General features: G+C 41.3%; 1 protein-coding gene across 3 annotated transcripts in view; it reads left to right on the top strand.

Annotated features, from left to right (window-relative positions):
- Positions 1 to 13,679, top strand: part of rab11fip3 (RAB11 family interacting protein 3 (class II)) — a 69,202-nt gene that overhangs the window by 21,559 nt on the left and 33,964 nt on the right. For all 3 annotated transcript variants that reach the window (XM_055651474.1, XM_055651472.1, XM_055651473.1), the window contains exons 2-3: positions 3,384 to 3,480; positions 10,160 to 10,251. In XM_055651474.1, the coding sequence (XP_055507449.1) occupies positions 3,384 to 3,480; positions 10,160 to 10,251 (189 nt within the window). The remainder of the gene's footprint in view (positions 1 to 3,383; positions 3,481 to 10,159; positions 10,252 to 13,679) is intronic.

The raw sequence follows: 13,679 nt of genomic DNA, 5'->3' as shown, positions 1-13,679 counted from the left end.
TCTGACTGTTTACCCTAGCTAATTATGTATGCTCCTCTCAACCTCAGCTCCACATAAACAATATGAGTTTGTCGAGCCTCTGTTCTTCATCCAAACAAATACTAAGATTAAATAATTGCTTTCGTTATAAATATTCTACCAGTCTTGATTATGTCCTCCTAGTGATATGAGAGGTGTAAAAACTGAATAAATGGAACGGTTGAAGATGGGTCAAGGGTAAAGCAATGCAAAAGAACGTAATTTAAAAAAAAAGGTGGCAGGCAATGTGAAGTCAGCTGTTTAGTGAAAAGGCAATTGAATATAAAAGGAAATAAAGTAACAAGTAAAAGAAGCATTTAAAGTAATTGCTAACATTAAGACTAGTGGAAAGTAAGATTATCTTTAGTGGAGTAAAATTGTGTTCAGGATAAACAAATTAGTGGTGAAACAAAGGAAGGTTAAAGAGAAAAAATGAACCAGCAGGAAGCAATTTTTCATTATTGATATCATAAGTTCCTTGCAATTTTTACTTGGGAGTCGTATTTGGAGGTTGGGGGAATGTTTAAAAGTACTATTGTGGCAGTAGAATATAATGAGGGGATATGAGAAGATTTATTTTGGCAGAAAGAATAGAAGAGGGCATTATTTGAACAGTATGAGACTTGAATATTGGTTATTGGAGACAGCCGGATGTACATGAAAAACAGGATGCATGTATAACAAGTAATTAAGGTTATTGTAATGTTTTGCCACAAATCGGTCCTCCTGCAAATATACAGACAATTGGCGAGTCCACACCTGGAGTATTTGATGTTTTGGTATCATTTCAGAAAGGATTTACTTTCCTTGGGAGAGTGCACTGAAGATTGAATGGTTTGGTTTGTGAGCAAGAAGTTGCTTTGTTGAAACATCATCTGATCAGTCCCTCAATTTTACTACCACAGATTTTTGAGCTAAAAACAAAAACATAACATAATAAAAACGTAAGAACAGAAAAGATTGTATCAATCCTGTGGCCTGATCCACCATTCAATAGAGTATGGAACAGTACAACACGGGAACAGATGTTGGGCTCAATGTCCATGCCGAATATGATGCCAAGGTGATCTAACTTCCTCTGCCTTCATGGGGGGGGGGGGATAGAGAAGTCTCTGCTTTGCACATATTTAGTAACTCACCATCTACTACTCTCGCAGCCTGTACCATGAGAAGTTCTAAATAAATAGCTGGCCACAATAGCTGGGACTATGCTTCCTAATACCCTGGCCAATGCAGAATAAATGCTCAGTCTTTTCTGGGGAAAAAAAGAATGAATTTCTTTCTTTATCGGAAGTGGCCTGCGCAGTATCTTGGTAGTACGCCCTTAATTTCTAGACTTTCTGCGCTAAAATTAATTCTTGTCGTATGTCCCCTGTCCAGAACTCTCTAATCAAAAGTTGCGTGTACTTGAATTAAATCATTCATTTTCCTTAGGACCGGGTGTTCCATGTTTTCTCACAATGTCTTATACCCTGAATGTCTCAATATTTTGTTGTAATGCCCTGACTGTGCAATTGTTCTTTTGGAAAGTTTTTCATATTATATATCGGAGACATTGTGTGCTTTGATGTTGCACTGAAACTACTATGGTTGATATAGATCTTAGTGATTTATTGTCCCTTTCGTATTGAATGACAGGGTTGTGGTTGAGTTGTCCCTTGGTGATTCTTTTATCTCTTGACTTTTGAAAACCTAAACACAGGAGTGCTTTTTTAATTCTATTTGGGTATTGTTTGCATAAATGTATTTTCTCTTTTCAGGTATTGGCCTTGGAGGTTTTGGTAGCTGCAAAGGTCACACAATGTCCCTATGTTTCTATCAACCATGCTCTGCTCATCTTGCCCATCTCTAAGTGGCCTGTTTTGGATCAGGATTTTCTTAATGGTGGTTTGACAGAATGAGTTTGAGAGCTCTGGATAAAAGAGGATGTTTGAGATTTTGCGCTGGAGAGAAAGTAAAGCTGGGGTGTGAGATTGTAGAATGTGGTGCTGGAGTAACTCTGTCGAGTAGCATTTCTGGAGGACATGGATAGGAATGAGATGAGAGCTAGCCACCATGATAGCTGCTTGCTGTAATGGTTGTGTGATGACCTGCCGATTTATGAAATTGTATTTTCCCCAAAGGTTTTTTGCTTGAGTATAGCACTGATATTTATCACTTTCAGTAGTTTACATTTGATGCACATCTGTGCATGGTTTGGAGATCTTGCATTAAGATTACATGTCTTGATGGTGCCTAAATAACAGCCATACGTGCTGTTCTGTGAACATGCCACCTGGGAAAGTTATCAATTTGAAACTTCTGTTTCCCTCAGGACTTGCTCTGGAACTTTCCATTGATTTCTGTTTATTTCAAATTTATGTAATATTGCATTGAGCAGAGCTTGAGTCCTGATGTCGGGCCCAGTATGTGTGGCATGGCCTTTCCGCTTAGTCCACTCCATAGTGGTGTGCCCTTTTCTAGATGGCTTTGAGCCTACATTTTATTTACCAAGTTATTCACATGCCAACTCTGCAACAATTGCACCAACTGTTTCCATCACACACGCAGCCTGATCTCAGTATGTCCAGTATCCTGACTGAATTTCAGATCTGCAGCACCTGCAACTGTAAAATAAAGATATCCCAATTTGACTACAATTCTTGTTTTTCAGCATCAAAATATTGGAATGCCTTGCTAGATTTGAGTATAGATCACCTGCAAGAAGGTGTTTCTCCCCCTGTGGGTTGCAGCTTGTTATTTAACAGGCCACAATTGGCAATGTATGAGAATTAGTTGCTAGATTTTGTATCTGATCTCTGTAGCCTATTCAGACCTCCCTGAAGGAGATGGGTGGCTTCCTTTCATTCCCCAAGCTGAAAAGTTGTATATTAATGAGATTCCCTTGGACTGCATGATGTTGCCCGCAGGTGTTGGATGTCATGTGTCTTTAAGTCAGGTTATTTAGTTGGGTTGTTTCGTAGGAACTTGCTGTCAAATTATATTGCTTATAGAGCAGTAGAAATGTGAATTAGTTCAGACTAATATTGCCGGTGTCAATTTCTTGGGAAATTGGATATTTCCTAGCAGATCCTGCTTGTCAATGTAATGACACTCTGCGATGAACTCCAATGGTGAAACCACAATGGTGCGAGTAAATGTCTAATCATATCTGCTTTTTCCCGGAGACAATGGTGGGCCAAAGGGTCCTCTGTCCTGTAGGTCCTCTGATTTTTCAAAGGATCCATGGTACAATTTGGTTTATCTTTTCACTACCTATGTGTTGGGTGCCCCAGGTTTACGTGCTATGTGCTATTGTCAGCTTTGGACAGACTGAGCATCTTTTGTGGTCTGCTAATGTTTGGGGTACTTTGTTTTCTCCTCAGGTAAAGGAGTTGACCAAGTACCTGGATCCTGCTGGTCTTGGGGTCATTGGCTTCGATGACTTCTGCCGTGGAATTGCTGCCATCAAGAATAATGGAGGTAAGGAATGTGTAATATAAACTATTATAAAACTTGAATTGCACGTCACAGAAATCTTCCATTTTTATGCTTCTGGTCAATTAACGATGCCATAATCGTTCTTGTGTTAGTTCAAAATAACAATAAATAAAATGGTTTAACTGTTCCTGTAACTCCTACCTCATCCATATGAAGAATTCAGTGTAATAGCCATACAGAACACAAACAGGCTGTTTGCCCACCAAGTCTGCACTGACTATTAACTGCCCATTTTTTTACGCTAATCCTACATCAGTACTGTTTTTATTCTCCCCAAATTCTCTCAAATCAGAGATTCAACTACTACCCACCAACAAGAGGAGCAATTTACAGTGGCCATTTAACCTACCAACCCATACATATATGAGATGTGGGAGAAAATCAGAGGAAAGTTACATGGTGTCAGGGGTAACATGCAAGCATAACGTTACAACTGAAACAGGTCACTGGTGCTGTGAGGCAACAACTCGACTTACTATGCTATCCCATAGCTAGTTTATTCTTAATTAAACCTGCTCATCTGGGGATTACCAAAATATCAACTTTTAATCTTGGTTTTCCTATTCATTCCCAAGTAAACAGTGTAATTTGCACAAAATGCTGCACCGCCGAAGAAGGGTCTCGACCCAAAACGACCCAATTCTTTCCAGAGATGCTGCCTGTCCTGCTGAGTTACTCCATTTTGTGTCTATCTTTGGTGTAAACCAACATCTACAGTCTATGGTGTAATTTTCTGTTTATTAATTGTATCTTGAATGTCTTGTATCTCTATGCTTATAGGCCTACTTTGGCTCCTGTTTAAGCAACAGCTTCTTCCAAGTCCCTTCATGGACTCTTCCTATATCTTTTGCCTACATGGTCCCTGCAACTTTCTCCAGTCCTACAACCACCAATATTTGTCTTTTGATTGTAGTTACTTGATAGTCCCAGAATGGAATTGCTCTTCTATCTGCAACTGTTCCTTTGGCTGCCTAACCTTTCAAATTCTCTTAAGATGCTCCTTGAAAACTACTGTTTTGATCAAGCTTTGGTCAATCCACCAAATATGCCCATTTATCTGATGTCAAATTTTGTTTAACACACTTATGACTTATTGGATGAGTTTACCATGATAAAGGGTACATCATAAATATAAATTCAAACTCCTGGGACTGGTGTTAGTTGAATATGCTAGGTTAAGGGAAACTTCAGCCTTTGGTATAGAATAAATTGAATGTTTATGCGGTCACATTGAGAAAGGTGATTTTTTTTGGATTTTTTTTTTTGTCGAACATGCACGTCTAGTTTGCTTTTGCAGCAGTTGTCATTCTTTCCAGCTGGATGTTTATCTGTAAACACTGGACGGAATATTTTGTGTTGGCTTGCACAGACTGCAGCTTCTTGCAGGCATTGAAAGTATTAACTTGCCTCCAGCTCACTTGCAGATAGTGAGTTAACTGTTTATTTTGTCCAAAGTTTATGGCCACCTCTTTTATCTTCATGCTTCACCGGGCATTGGATAACTCCAGGAAAGGGGGCTTTAACAGTTTTGATTTTAATTTAAATTTGTCATAATTGTTTATATAAACCCCCTGGAAATTCTGAAAGCTGCTGGGATGAAATGATTTGCTTCATCTGTTGATGTGCAAATTGCAACCTGTTCTATTATTCTTTGGGTGGTCATTTAAATTGGCTAGTGTTTAAATTGATTTAATTTTTGTCTGTGCCAAAACAATCAACTTTGAAAGTTTACATTTACATTTTTTGGATGGGTATTTCAGGGATTCTTTGTGTTTGGTTGGCCAAATAAGCATCTCCCATGTCAATAGAATATGAAAATAGCAGTGCTCGAATTTAAATGTTAATCTTTAACCAAAGATAGATACTTATGGGATAAAGGACGTGCTTGCCAATTCTTGTCCTTCTGTAGGTTTTGTGGAGGTAGTCTTGGCTGGGTCTGGGGGATGTTATATTCTGCAACAACATCCCTATCTCCCCCACTCACAAACCACCATGCTAGTGTGATGTAGAATTGAAGTGATTTTCTGTTTATTCCAGCTGAGAAGTTTTGCAGAAACGGTGCGTGCTATGAAATTTCTTAAGAGCACATGGCTGAGTTTGATCTGAGGACTGTCGCTCCTCAGGCACTCCTAGGCTGCTCAACTCCTGGGCATGTAGCAATACCAAATCATATGTACCAATAAGTTGTCATAAGCTTGTGCGGAGGAGGATTGTTTCTGGAAATAAAATTTCATGCTGAAATGAAAGCCTAAAACTTTGCTGTCATATTGGGTTCTGTATTGTGCTGTAATGTCCTGGAAAGCATCTCAAAGATCTTTGCCTATAGATGTATCTTTTGGATGCAGGATTAATCTGTTTTCTTGCTAAGATGCCAGGACAAACTGTAATAGAACAGCAAATACTGCAAGTTTGTGTGATTCTCCCACATCCTAAAATGAAGGTTAATCTACTTTAGGAAAGCTGAGTCCTTGATTTTCTGGCAGAGCCTGAAGATTACACGATAAATCTATCTGATCTAGTTACTTTTACACTTGACCTGCATGACTGTTTTGGCCCTCTAAATCGAGGGTATGACAGCATGCTGGTGTCCACACGTCATGTTTTCTGATCCTTGCTGAAAGCACGTTAAAGTGCTGTATTGTGGATGTAGAGGCAGCAGGCACGGTTAAAATATCAGCACTCAATTGGAGGTCCATGGAATGAGCTATAACCCAGTGTTAGCATGGACTGTGCTGGGAGGAGATTGTATCAGTGTAGTGCAAATGTTGTGCTTCGATGCAATGTACTGGGAATGATGACCCTGTCACCTGCTGCTCAGTTCAAATGTGATCATCTCTTGGAATTTGGGAACTCCACAAAACTCCACCTGCTGTAAGGCTGTGTTGGTTTGTGTAAACCAGAAGGTGGTGCAAGCTTAAAGTGAGCTTGGACTATTGAGATGAGAAAAGAGCTAGTCAGTTGGACTGCAGGATAATGTATGTTATTGTATATGGGTGTGATTAAAAGAGATGGGCATAAATACATTGCAATCCTGGTTTCATTTAAAAGTCTGAGTGGAGGATACTGACATTTGATACTGTTTGTTAATATTCACCTCTCCCTCCAAACCTTTTGATGTTTTCCCCTCACTGCACAATAGCCTTGCATTGTGATGGGCCGAATGAGGGGATTGATAATGTCTTGACCCACAGATTGGGAATGTTGTCCTAAATATTATGGATATCCGGCTGTTCAGATTCTGAATGTATTTCTTCAGGCACTGTCCATTCTATGAAAGCTGATAAAATGCAATAGATTGAAATAGAAAGCTCTGTGTGCAAAGTCTCAAGCATTGAAACAAACCCTTTCACCCAATTCCACGATGACCACACTGTTTAACTGCGCTAGTAAGAAGTGAGTGGCCAGTTGAATGGCACATAGGCAACAGTACATCGAAAACACTCCTTGCTGTTCCTCGCCTAGGCTATTCCAATACCACCTCTCAACAGGAAGGTTAGGGCCATAGCCTGTTGTGTTAGTTTTGACTGTTTCCGCTTTGCCCCACTGAAATGTGCCAATTGGGTTTTATAATGCAGCTCTGTGCAAAGTGACTGCATTAAATTTTATGTCGGCACAAATAAAAAAAAAAATGGGTGAAATTATTTACCAGCAACCAATCTAGTCTGTATTCATGTGAGCTATAAAAAAGGTTTGTAGCTATTCCTGCCCTTATTTCGCCTATATGTCCATACTTAATTACCCAAGTATTATATGATGCTATTATTGAGTGAAGTGTTGTGCATGTAATATGGATATGTGACTATAAAGGGACTACAGATTTCTGAATAAATTGCACTTAATTAAATAGTGAACAGACGAGCCATGATTCCCATCCACAAATATTTGCTACGTTAAGTTGTTAACTTTAATGGAAGGTTTTGAATTCCTGAGGTCGGTCCTGTCCTCACTGCTGATTGTGTACTTTGTGAAATTTCACTGATACTGTGCTACTTTCGAAACGGCTGTAAGCCAGGTGATAGCATAAGTAAGCAATGCTTCTCCTTGCCGTGAATGTACAGTTTATCCCCGAGTGCAGTCCTTGCTGGGATGGCATGTTGTAGGTGACAGAGCTAGAACCAAGGGATTTGAACCAAGGGATTGTTCCAGAGCTAATTCGTGCAACAAAAGGCAGAATGTGCACACTGCCATATCATGTTCCTCGGGTAATGTTTCTCAATGTCCTACAGAGTTTCAAATTCAACCAATTTGTTTGAAATGGGACCATGGTTTGACAAAATCCCACAAACGTTAATAAAACAGCAATGAGTGATAGCCTTGCCAATTATCCTTGCATCCTTTATATGAATTTAAAAAAACAATCAGCTATTGGTCTGTCTTCGGGGAGGGACGTTGGCCAGAACTCTGGGATATTTCTCTGCAGCTTTAGTAGAAGGGCCTGGAACCACTATTTATTTATTTTTGTTCCTTCTCTATTGAGCAAGTGTTGGCCTAGGATATGAACAATAAGAATTGGGTGTGGTATTAAGCCACTCTGCCCTCAGGCCTGCTCTCTGTTTAATAAAATCTTGGCTAATCTGATTGTAACCTCAACTCTACTTTCCCTCCTACCTGCAGTAACCATTCACCACCTTGCTTGTCACATAGGCTTCTGCCTTGCTGGTGCAGCTGGATGAGCGGCTGCCTCTCAGTGCCAGAGATCGGGATCGACCCTGACTTGGGGTACTCTCATTGTGCACCACTCTATGACCACGTGAGCTCCTCCAGGTGCTCCGTTCTTCCCACATCTGAAAGACGTGCTGCTTTATAGGTTAATTGGTCTCTGTAAATTGCCCCTGATGTATGGGGCGTGGATGAGAATAACAGAACAAGTGTGAATGGGTGATCGATGGTCAGTGGAGACACGGTGGGCCAAAGGGCCTGTTTCCATGTTGTATCTCTAAACTAAACTTGTCTTGTGATCCTGCTCAGTGTTCAGTCTGACTCTTGTGGATATCTATCAGCAGCTTCAGATAGATCATCCAACACAACTGCAGGTAGAAGGGCCTGCATATGCCCAGTGGATGTGAATAGGACCTTGACTCTACTTTAGGTTACACAGAAAAGCTGGAGAAACTCAGCGGGTGCAGCAGCATCTATGGAGCGAAGGAAATAGGCAACGTTTCGGGCCGAAACCCTTCTGCTCTTGACTCTACTTTGCTGCCTGCTCCCTATAACACTGTATTGCCCTAATGGTCCAACAACGAGTCCCACTTGGCACAATTAGTTGATGCCCCAGTTTGCACAGTGCTTGGGAGACAATTCTAAAAAACACCAATTCTATGAGAGAAGAACCTTGAAGCCAAGTCTTTTCCTGACGTTTCCTGTCTCCTTGCAGCCCCTCCTGACTGTGCAATATACACTCAGAATTATGTCCAGTGAAGCCCTCCCAAAGCCCATTCCACAGACTACCTCTTATTTTGAGCAGATGTTTACAAGGGATAATACATTGAGGATCAATCAGACTGCTGCTTTGTAACACCTTCTCCTTTCAATGCAAGACTTTAAGATTATTAGCCCAGGTTCAAGCTAGTCTACTGAAATGTGAGGTTCAAAAATAAAGGAAATTTGTGCTTAGCCCGGGCTAGACAAGTACTATGCATTGATATTCACCAAGGAGAAGAACATGCAGAATAGTGAGATTAGTGCGGGGTATTACTAATAGGGCTGTTTGACATCAAGGTGGTGGTGGTGTTGGGTCCCTTGAAGAGCATTAAGGTGAATAAATTCAAAGGACTAATGGGATTGATCTGTGGTTATTGGGACAGGTGAGGGAGGACATTGCAGGGGCTTGACAAATATGTTTGTATTCTCTCTAACCACAGGTGGGGTTCCAGAAGACTGGAGAATAGTCAGTGTTGTTCCTTTTGTTTGAGGGACGTAAGAATAATCCAGGGAATTATAGGCCAGTGGGTCTTGCATCAGTGGAGAAGGTTCTTGGAGAAAGTATGTCCTCTCATTTGGAAGACTGTGAACTAATTGGGGACAATCAGCATTGCATTGGCTGGGGCAGAGCATGTACAGTGCATTCAGAAAGTATTCGGACCCCTTCACATTTTGTTATACAGCCTTATTCGAAAATGGATTAAATTATTTTATTTTTATCATCAATCTATACACAATGCCCCATAATAAAGAAGCAAAATGGAGGATGATGGCTGACTTTAGTGGAGCGTCACAACGGCTGGGAAAGCGGATGAAGGCTGCAGCAGAAAAGGGTCCCAGGTCGTCTTGGATTCCATGGCACTGGATTCTGACTCGGATCTGTCGAGGATTGTGTGGTGGCTGTCTGTGCATCAGTCTCCCCACGTTAAACAAAGTCACACACAGGCATCCTCCATGAGGGGACAGTCGTACTCATTTCGAGTGACCGCCAATGATGATGATATAGATTAGGCTTTCATTAATCGTAATAATAGGATTGACTGGACTGATGGGTGGTAATGTTTATGTGTTAATATGGCCACATCGGCAGTTGCTCTTAGTTGGATCTCAAATATTATTGACTTTATTAAATGTGATCATTGTGCATGAATGAGTGTGAAAAAAAATGTTTTGTTGTAAATGGTCATGGTAGCATCTGTCCTGTGTGATCAATTTGAGGGTGTTACTTTTGTACCTGCAGATACTGACAGCCAGAACTATGATGCTGGATTTGGAAATGAAGATGATGCACTACCCTGTTCTGACGGGTTTGAGGACTTCAATTGCTTTGAGGCAAGTGTATGTTTGATTGTCACAGCAAAATATCACCATGGGTGTTTCATTTGTTTTTGATTTTCAGTGGGTCAATTAGGAATTGACAAATTTCACAAACCCACGTTGCTGCAAAGTTCTATTTCTGACCTTGGTGGTCAGTTAGGTTTGGCCTGTGCTTGGTGCAGGAAGTTGTAAGTTTGTTATTGACACTAGATCAAAGCACTGGGTCCAATCAGCACTGAAAAGCTACTTCACAGTTGCAGTGGACATTTAAGGAAATGTTAAATGGACGTTTTCTCTGTTTAAATTGAGTGTTAGTTATTGTGGAAAGACTGACAAGAAGAATTGTTTTCACAACCAGTTTTTTTCAATATATAATGTGGCTTGGTAGCATTGGTGCTACGACTGGTAACTGCTCCACTGGTTTATCTTGCTGATCTGGATGGAGACTCGTGTCACATCCTCAAGACTTGTGCGGATCGGAGGTAATCACGGACTGATGAATCTTTCACCGATCCCTTCTGAAGTCACCATCTTATTTTACATTTTACATAGTCACACATTTTACAAGGCTGCTATTGTCCCGATACCAATGAAAAGGTAGCTACCTTAATGACGACTGCCCGGTGGCTCTTACATTCGCCATCATAAAGTGCGTTGACTGCTGATGGCCCATATTAACTCCAGCCTCACAGGCAACTTTGATCCATTCAATTTGCCTACTGTTGCAACAGGTCCACAGCAGCCCTAAACTTGTCCCTGGAACACCTAAACAAGGACACCTGCATTAGACATTAACTATAGCTCTGCCCAACACTAATTACATCAAAACTTATCTCCGAACATCTGGACCTTGGAATCCATTCCCCCTCTGCCATTGGATTTTTTAGCTTTCAGCTCTGACCCAATTGGTGAGGATAGATGACAACACCTCCTTCACAACAATCCTCAACACTTGTGCATCGCAAGGATGTGTTCTCAGTCCCTTATTCTAATCCCTATGCACATTGTGCTGCCAAATCTGGCTTTAATTCTATCTAAATGTTTGCACTGGTGGGCTGAACGCGGGTCTCTGAAGCTGTGAGGCAGCAGCTCTACCGCTGCGCCACCGTATTCACATATAGTATTATCTGATTTGTTTGGACAGTGTGCAAAACAGCTTTTCACTGTTCCTCTATACACGGGACAATAATAAACCGTACCCCAACATTATATCCTCTTTGAATGCTTCCCTGCATTGTTTGTGTAAATGATGTGGTGTATGCCTCCTCCAGCAGTGCTTATTCCATTGTTTTCTTATACATTGGACCCTGCTTAAAATGATACCCGCAGTGCTAACTAGTTCTAGTTCTCTGTCCTCCTATCCAAATGCTTGAGACCATGCCTCTTGATGTAGAATGTACATGTGCAGGCTGCACGCGGTTATGTGTGGAGACCTCAGCGAGCCTCTGCCCTCCACTGATGCTCCAGAAGCATTGATTGGTCCAGGGTGTGATGTGCAGAGACTGGTGTTGGACGGGCCAGAGTGAGCGGTGCAATGTGGGCTACAGGCTACACCCTGCCAAGCAAGGCTAATAACTCCAATCCCTCCTCTTCATTTAACTTAATTCCCTAATCTTTCTGGGAAGTTATTGTCTCCTTCAGTGAAGACGGAACCAGCGTAAGTCTTTATTGTTCTAGCATTTCTTTGTTCCCCATTATAAATGTTTCTAGTTCTGACTATATAGCACCTTCATTGACTCCCCAATCCTTGTCTAACATACACTTAGAAGCATTTGTAATTCACTTGTGTTCCTTACAAGTTTACTCAATTGTATTTTATCTCCCCTCCCCTCCACTCTCGCCAATTTGTTTTTGTGGGGAAGAGCAAGTGCCCATCATTGTGTACAGTGATGCAGTGGCAGCTGAGAGCATGGTGCTCCACTCTTCGAGCAGGTTTGGGCTGACAGTCTCATGATGCAAAGTATAATGGCAGCACAATGTACTTTGGGAGTTAACCCAGGAGCTGTGGTACAAGGGAGAGGGAAGAAAAGGGTAGTGGCAAAACTGTTTCCACCCAGCTGGTGGCAGCACTTTGGTGACTTGTCAGGGCCCTTGCTAACTCTGTTTGACGGACATATTCTTCAGGCGCTGATTGGTGCTTTGACCTGTGGACATTGTTGCCCTTGAGACTTGTTTGTTTGTGCAGGGACCTCTGGCAACGCTGTCCCTACTTGCATTAACGATTCTTGCTCAGCTGGTTTCCCATGTTTACAAAGCAGTGCTGCTGTAGGTCATTAAAAAATAAAACAGCATGTCTGCCTTTTCCCTTCAACAGATTTTTTTATATTAATTTCCATATAAGTGAATGGAGCTATAAACGGGTCCTTGGCACATAGCTTCTTAACATGAAAGCTACTTTGGGAAAAGTTGCAGAACTTCAACTTTGATAAAAATTGTTGCCAATGTTCATGGTTGTGTTAAATTTTGAGAATGTTTTCGTTTGCTTTATTGTCATGTGTAATGAGGTACAGTGAAAAGCTTTTTTGTTGCGTTATCCAAAGAAAAGACTATACATGATTATAAACCATGCTGTCCACAGTGCACAGATATAGGATAAAGGGAATAACATTTAATGCAAGAGAATTTGCGATGAAATTGATAGTGTGGCTGTTCCAGGAGGCATTTTTAATAAATAATTTGGGTGATGGCTACTTCCGAATTGTAGTCTTGAGTTGTTGATTTGGGGCTGTGGTAGTTCCGGTCTGATATTCAGAGACTTATGCCCTCGGCTTCTGCTGCTCTGTGACCTTCAGTGATTGCACCCAGAGAGTAATGGGCAATATTTTGGAGTAAGGTTATTAAACTGAGCATTTCAGTTTGAAGGAAGTAGCAGAGAAATGGATTTGTGGAGCTATCCAAAATTATCTACTTTTTATTCATTATATCTGGATTTGTGGATCAATGACTTGATCAGTGTCTATTGGTCACCCCTAATTGATTGAAGGTATAGCATGAAGATCTAGCATTCAACTCATCGGGTCCATGCCAACTATCAATCACCTTTTCACAGCAGTTGTTATCCCACTTTCCCCATTAACTGACTACACACTTGGGACAATTTACAGAGGCCAATTGACCCACAAACTTGCATGTCTTTGGGGAAATGGGAGGAAACTGGAGCACCTGCAGGAAGCCCACGTGGCCACAGGGCAAATGTGCAAATTCCACATAGCACCAAAGGTCGGGATTGGACCCGGGTCGATGGCACTGAGGCAACGGCTCTACCAGCTGTGCCACTGTGCTGCCCCGGTCACAATTGCAGTTGAGGTGGAAGTGAGTTGTTGCAGTGTTACATTTGTACATCCACATCTACAGGTGATCATTGGTCAGTATGGACTTGGTGGGCCGAATGGCCAGTTTCCATGCTGTATCCCTAAATTAAATTATGTAAACTAAACTAAAAC

The sequence above is a fragment of the Leucoraja erinacea genome, chromosome 20, assembly GCF_028641065.1.
Source record: "Leucoraja erinacea ecotype New England chromosome 20, Leri_hhj_1, whole genome shotgun sequence".
NCBI lineage: Eukaryota > Metazoa > Chordata > Chondrichthyes > Rajiformes > Rajidae > Leucoraja > Leucoraja erinaceus.
The sequence above is the reverse complement of the archived record's forward strand: the minus strand, read 5'-3'. Positions and strand labels throughout refer to the sequence as shown.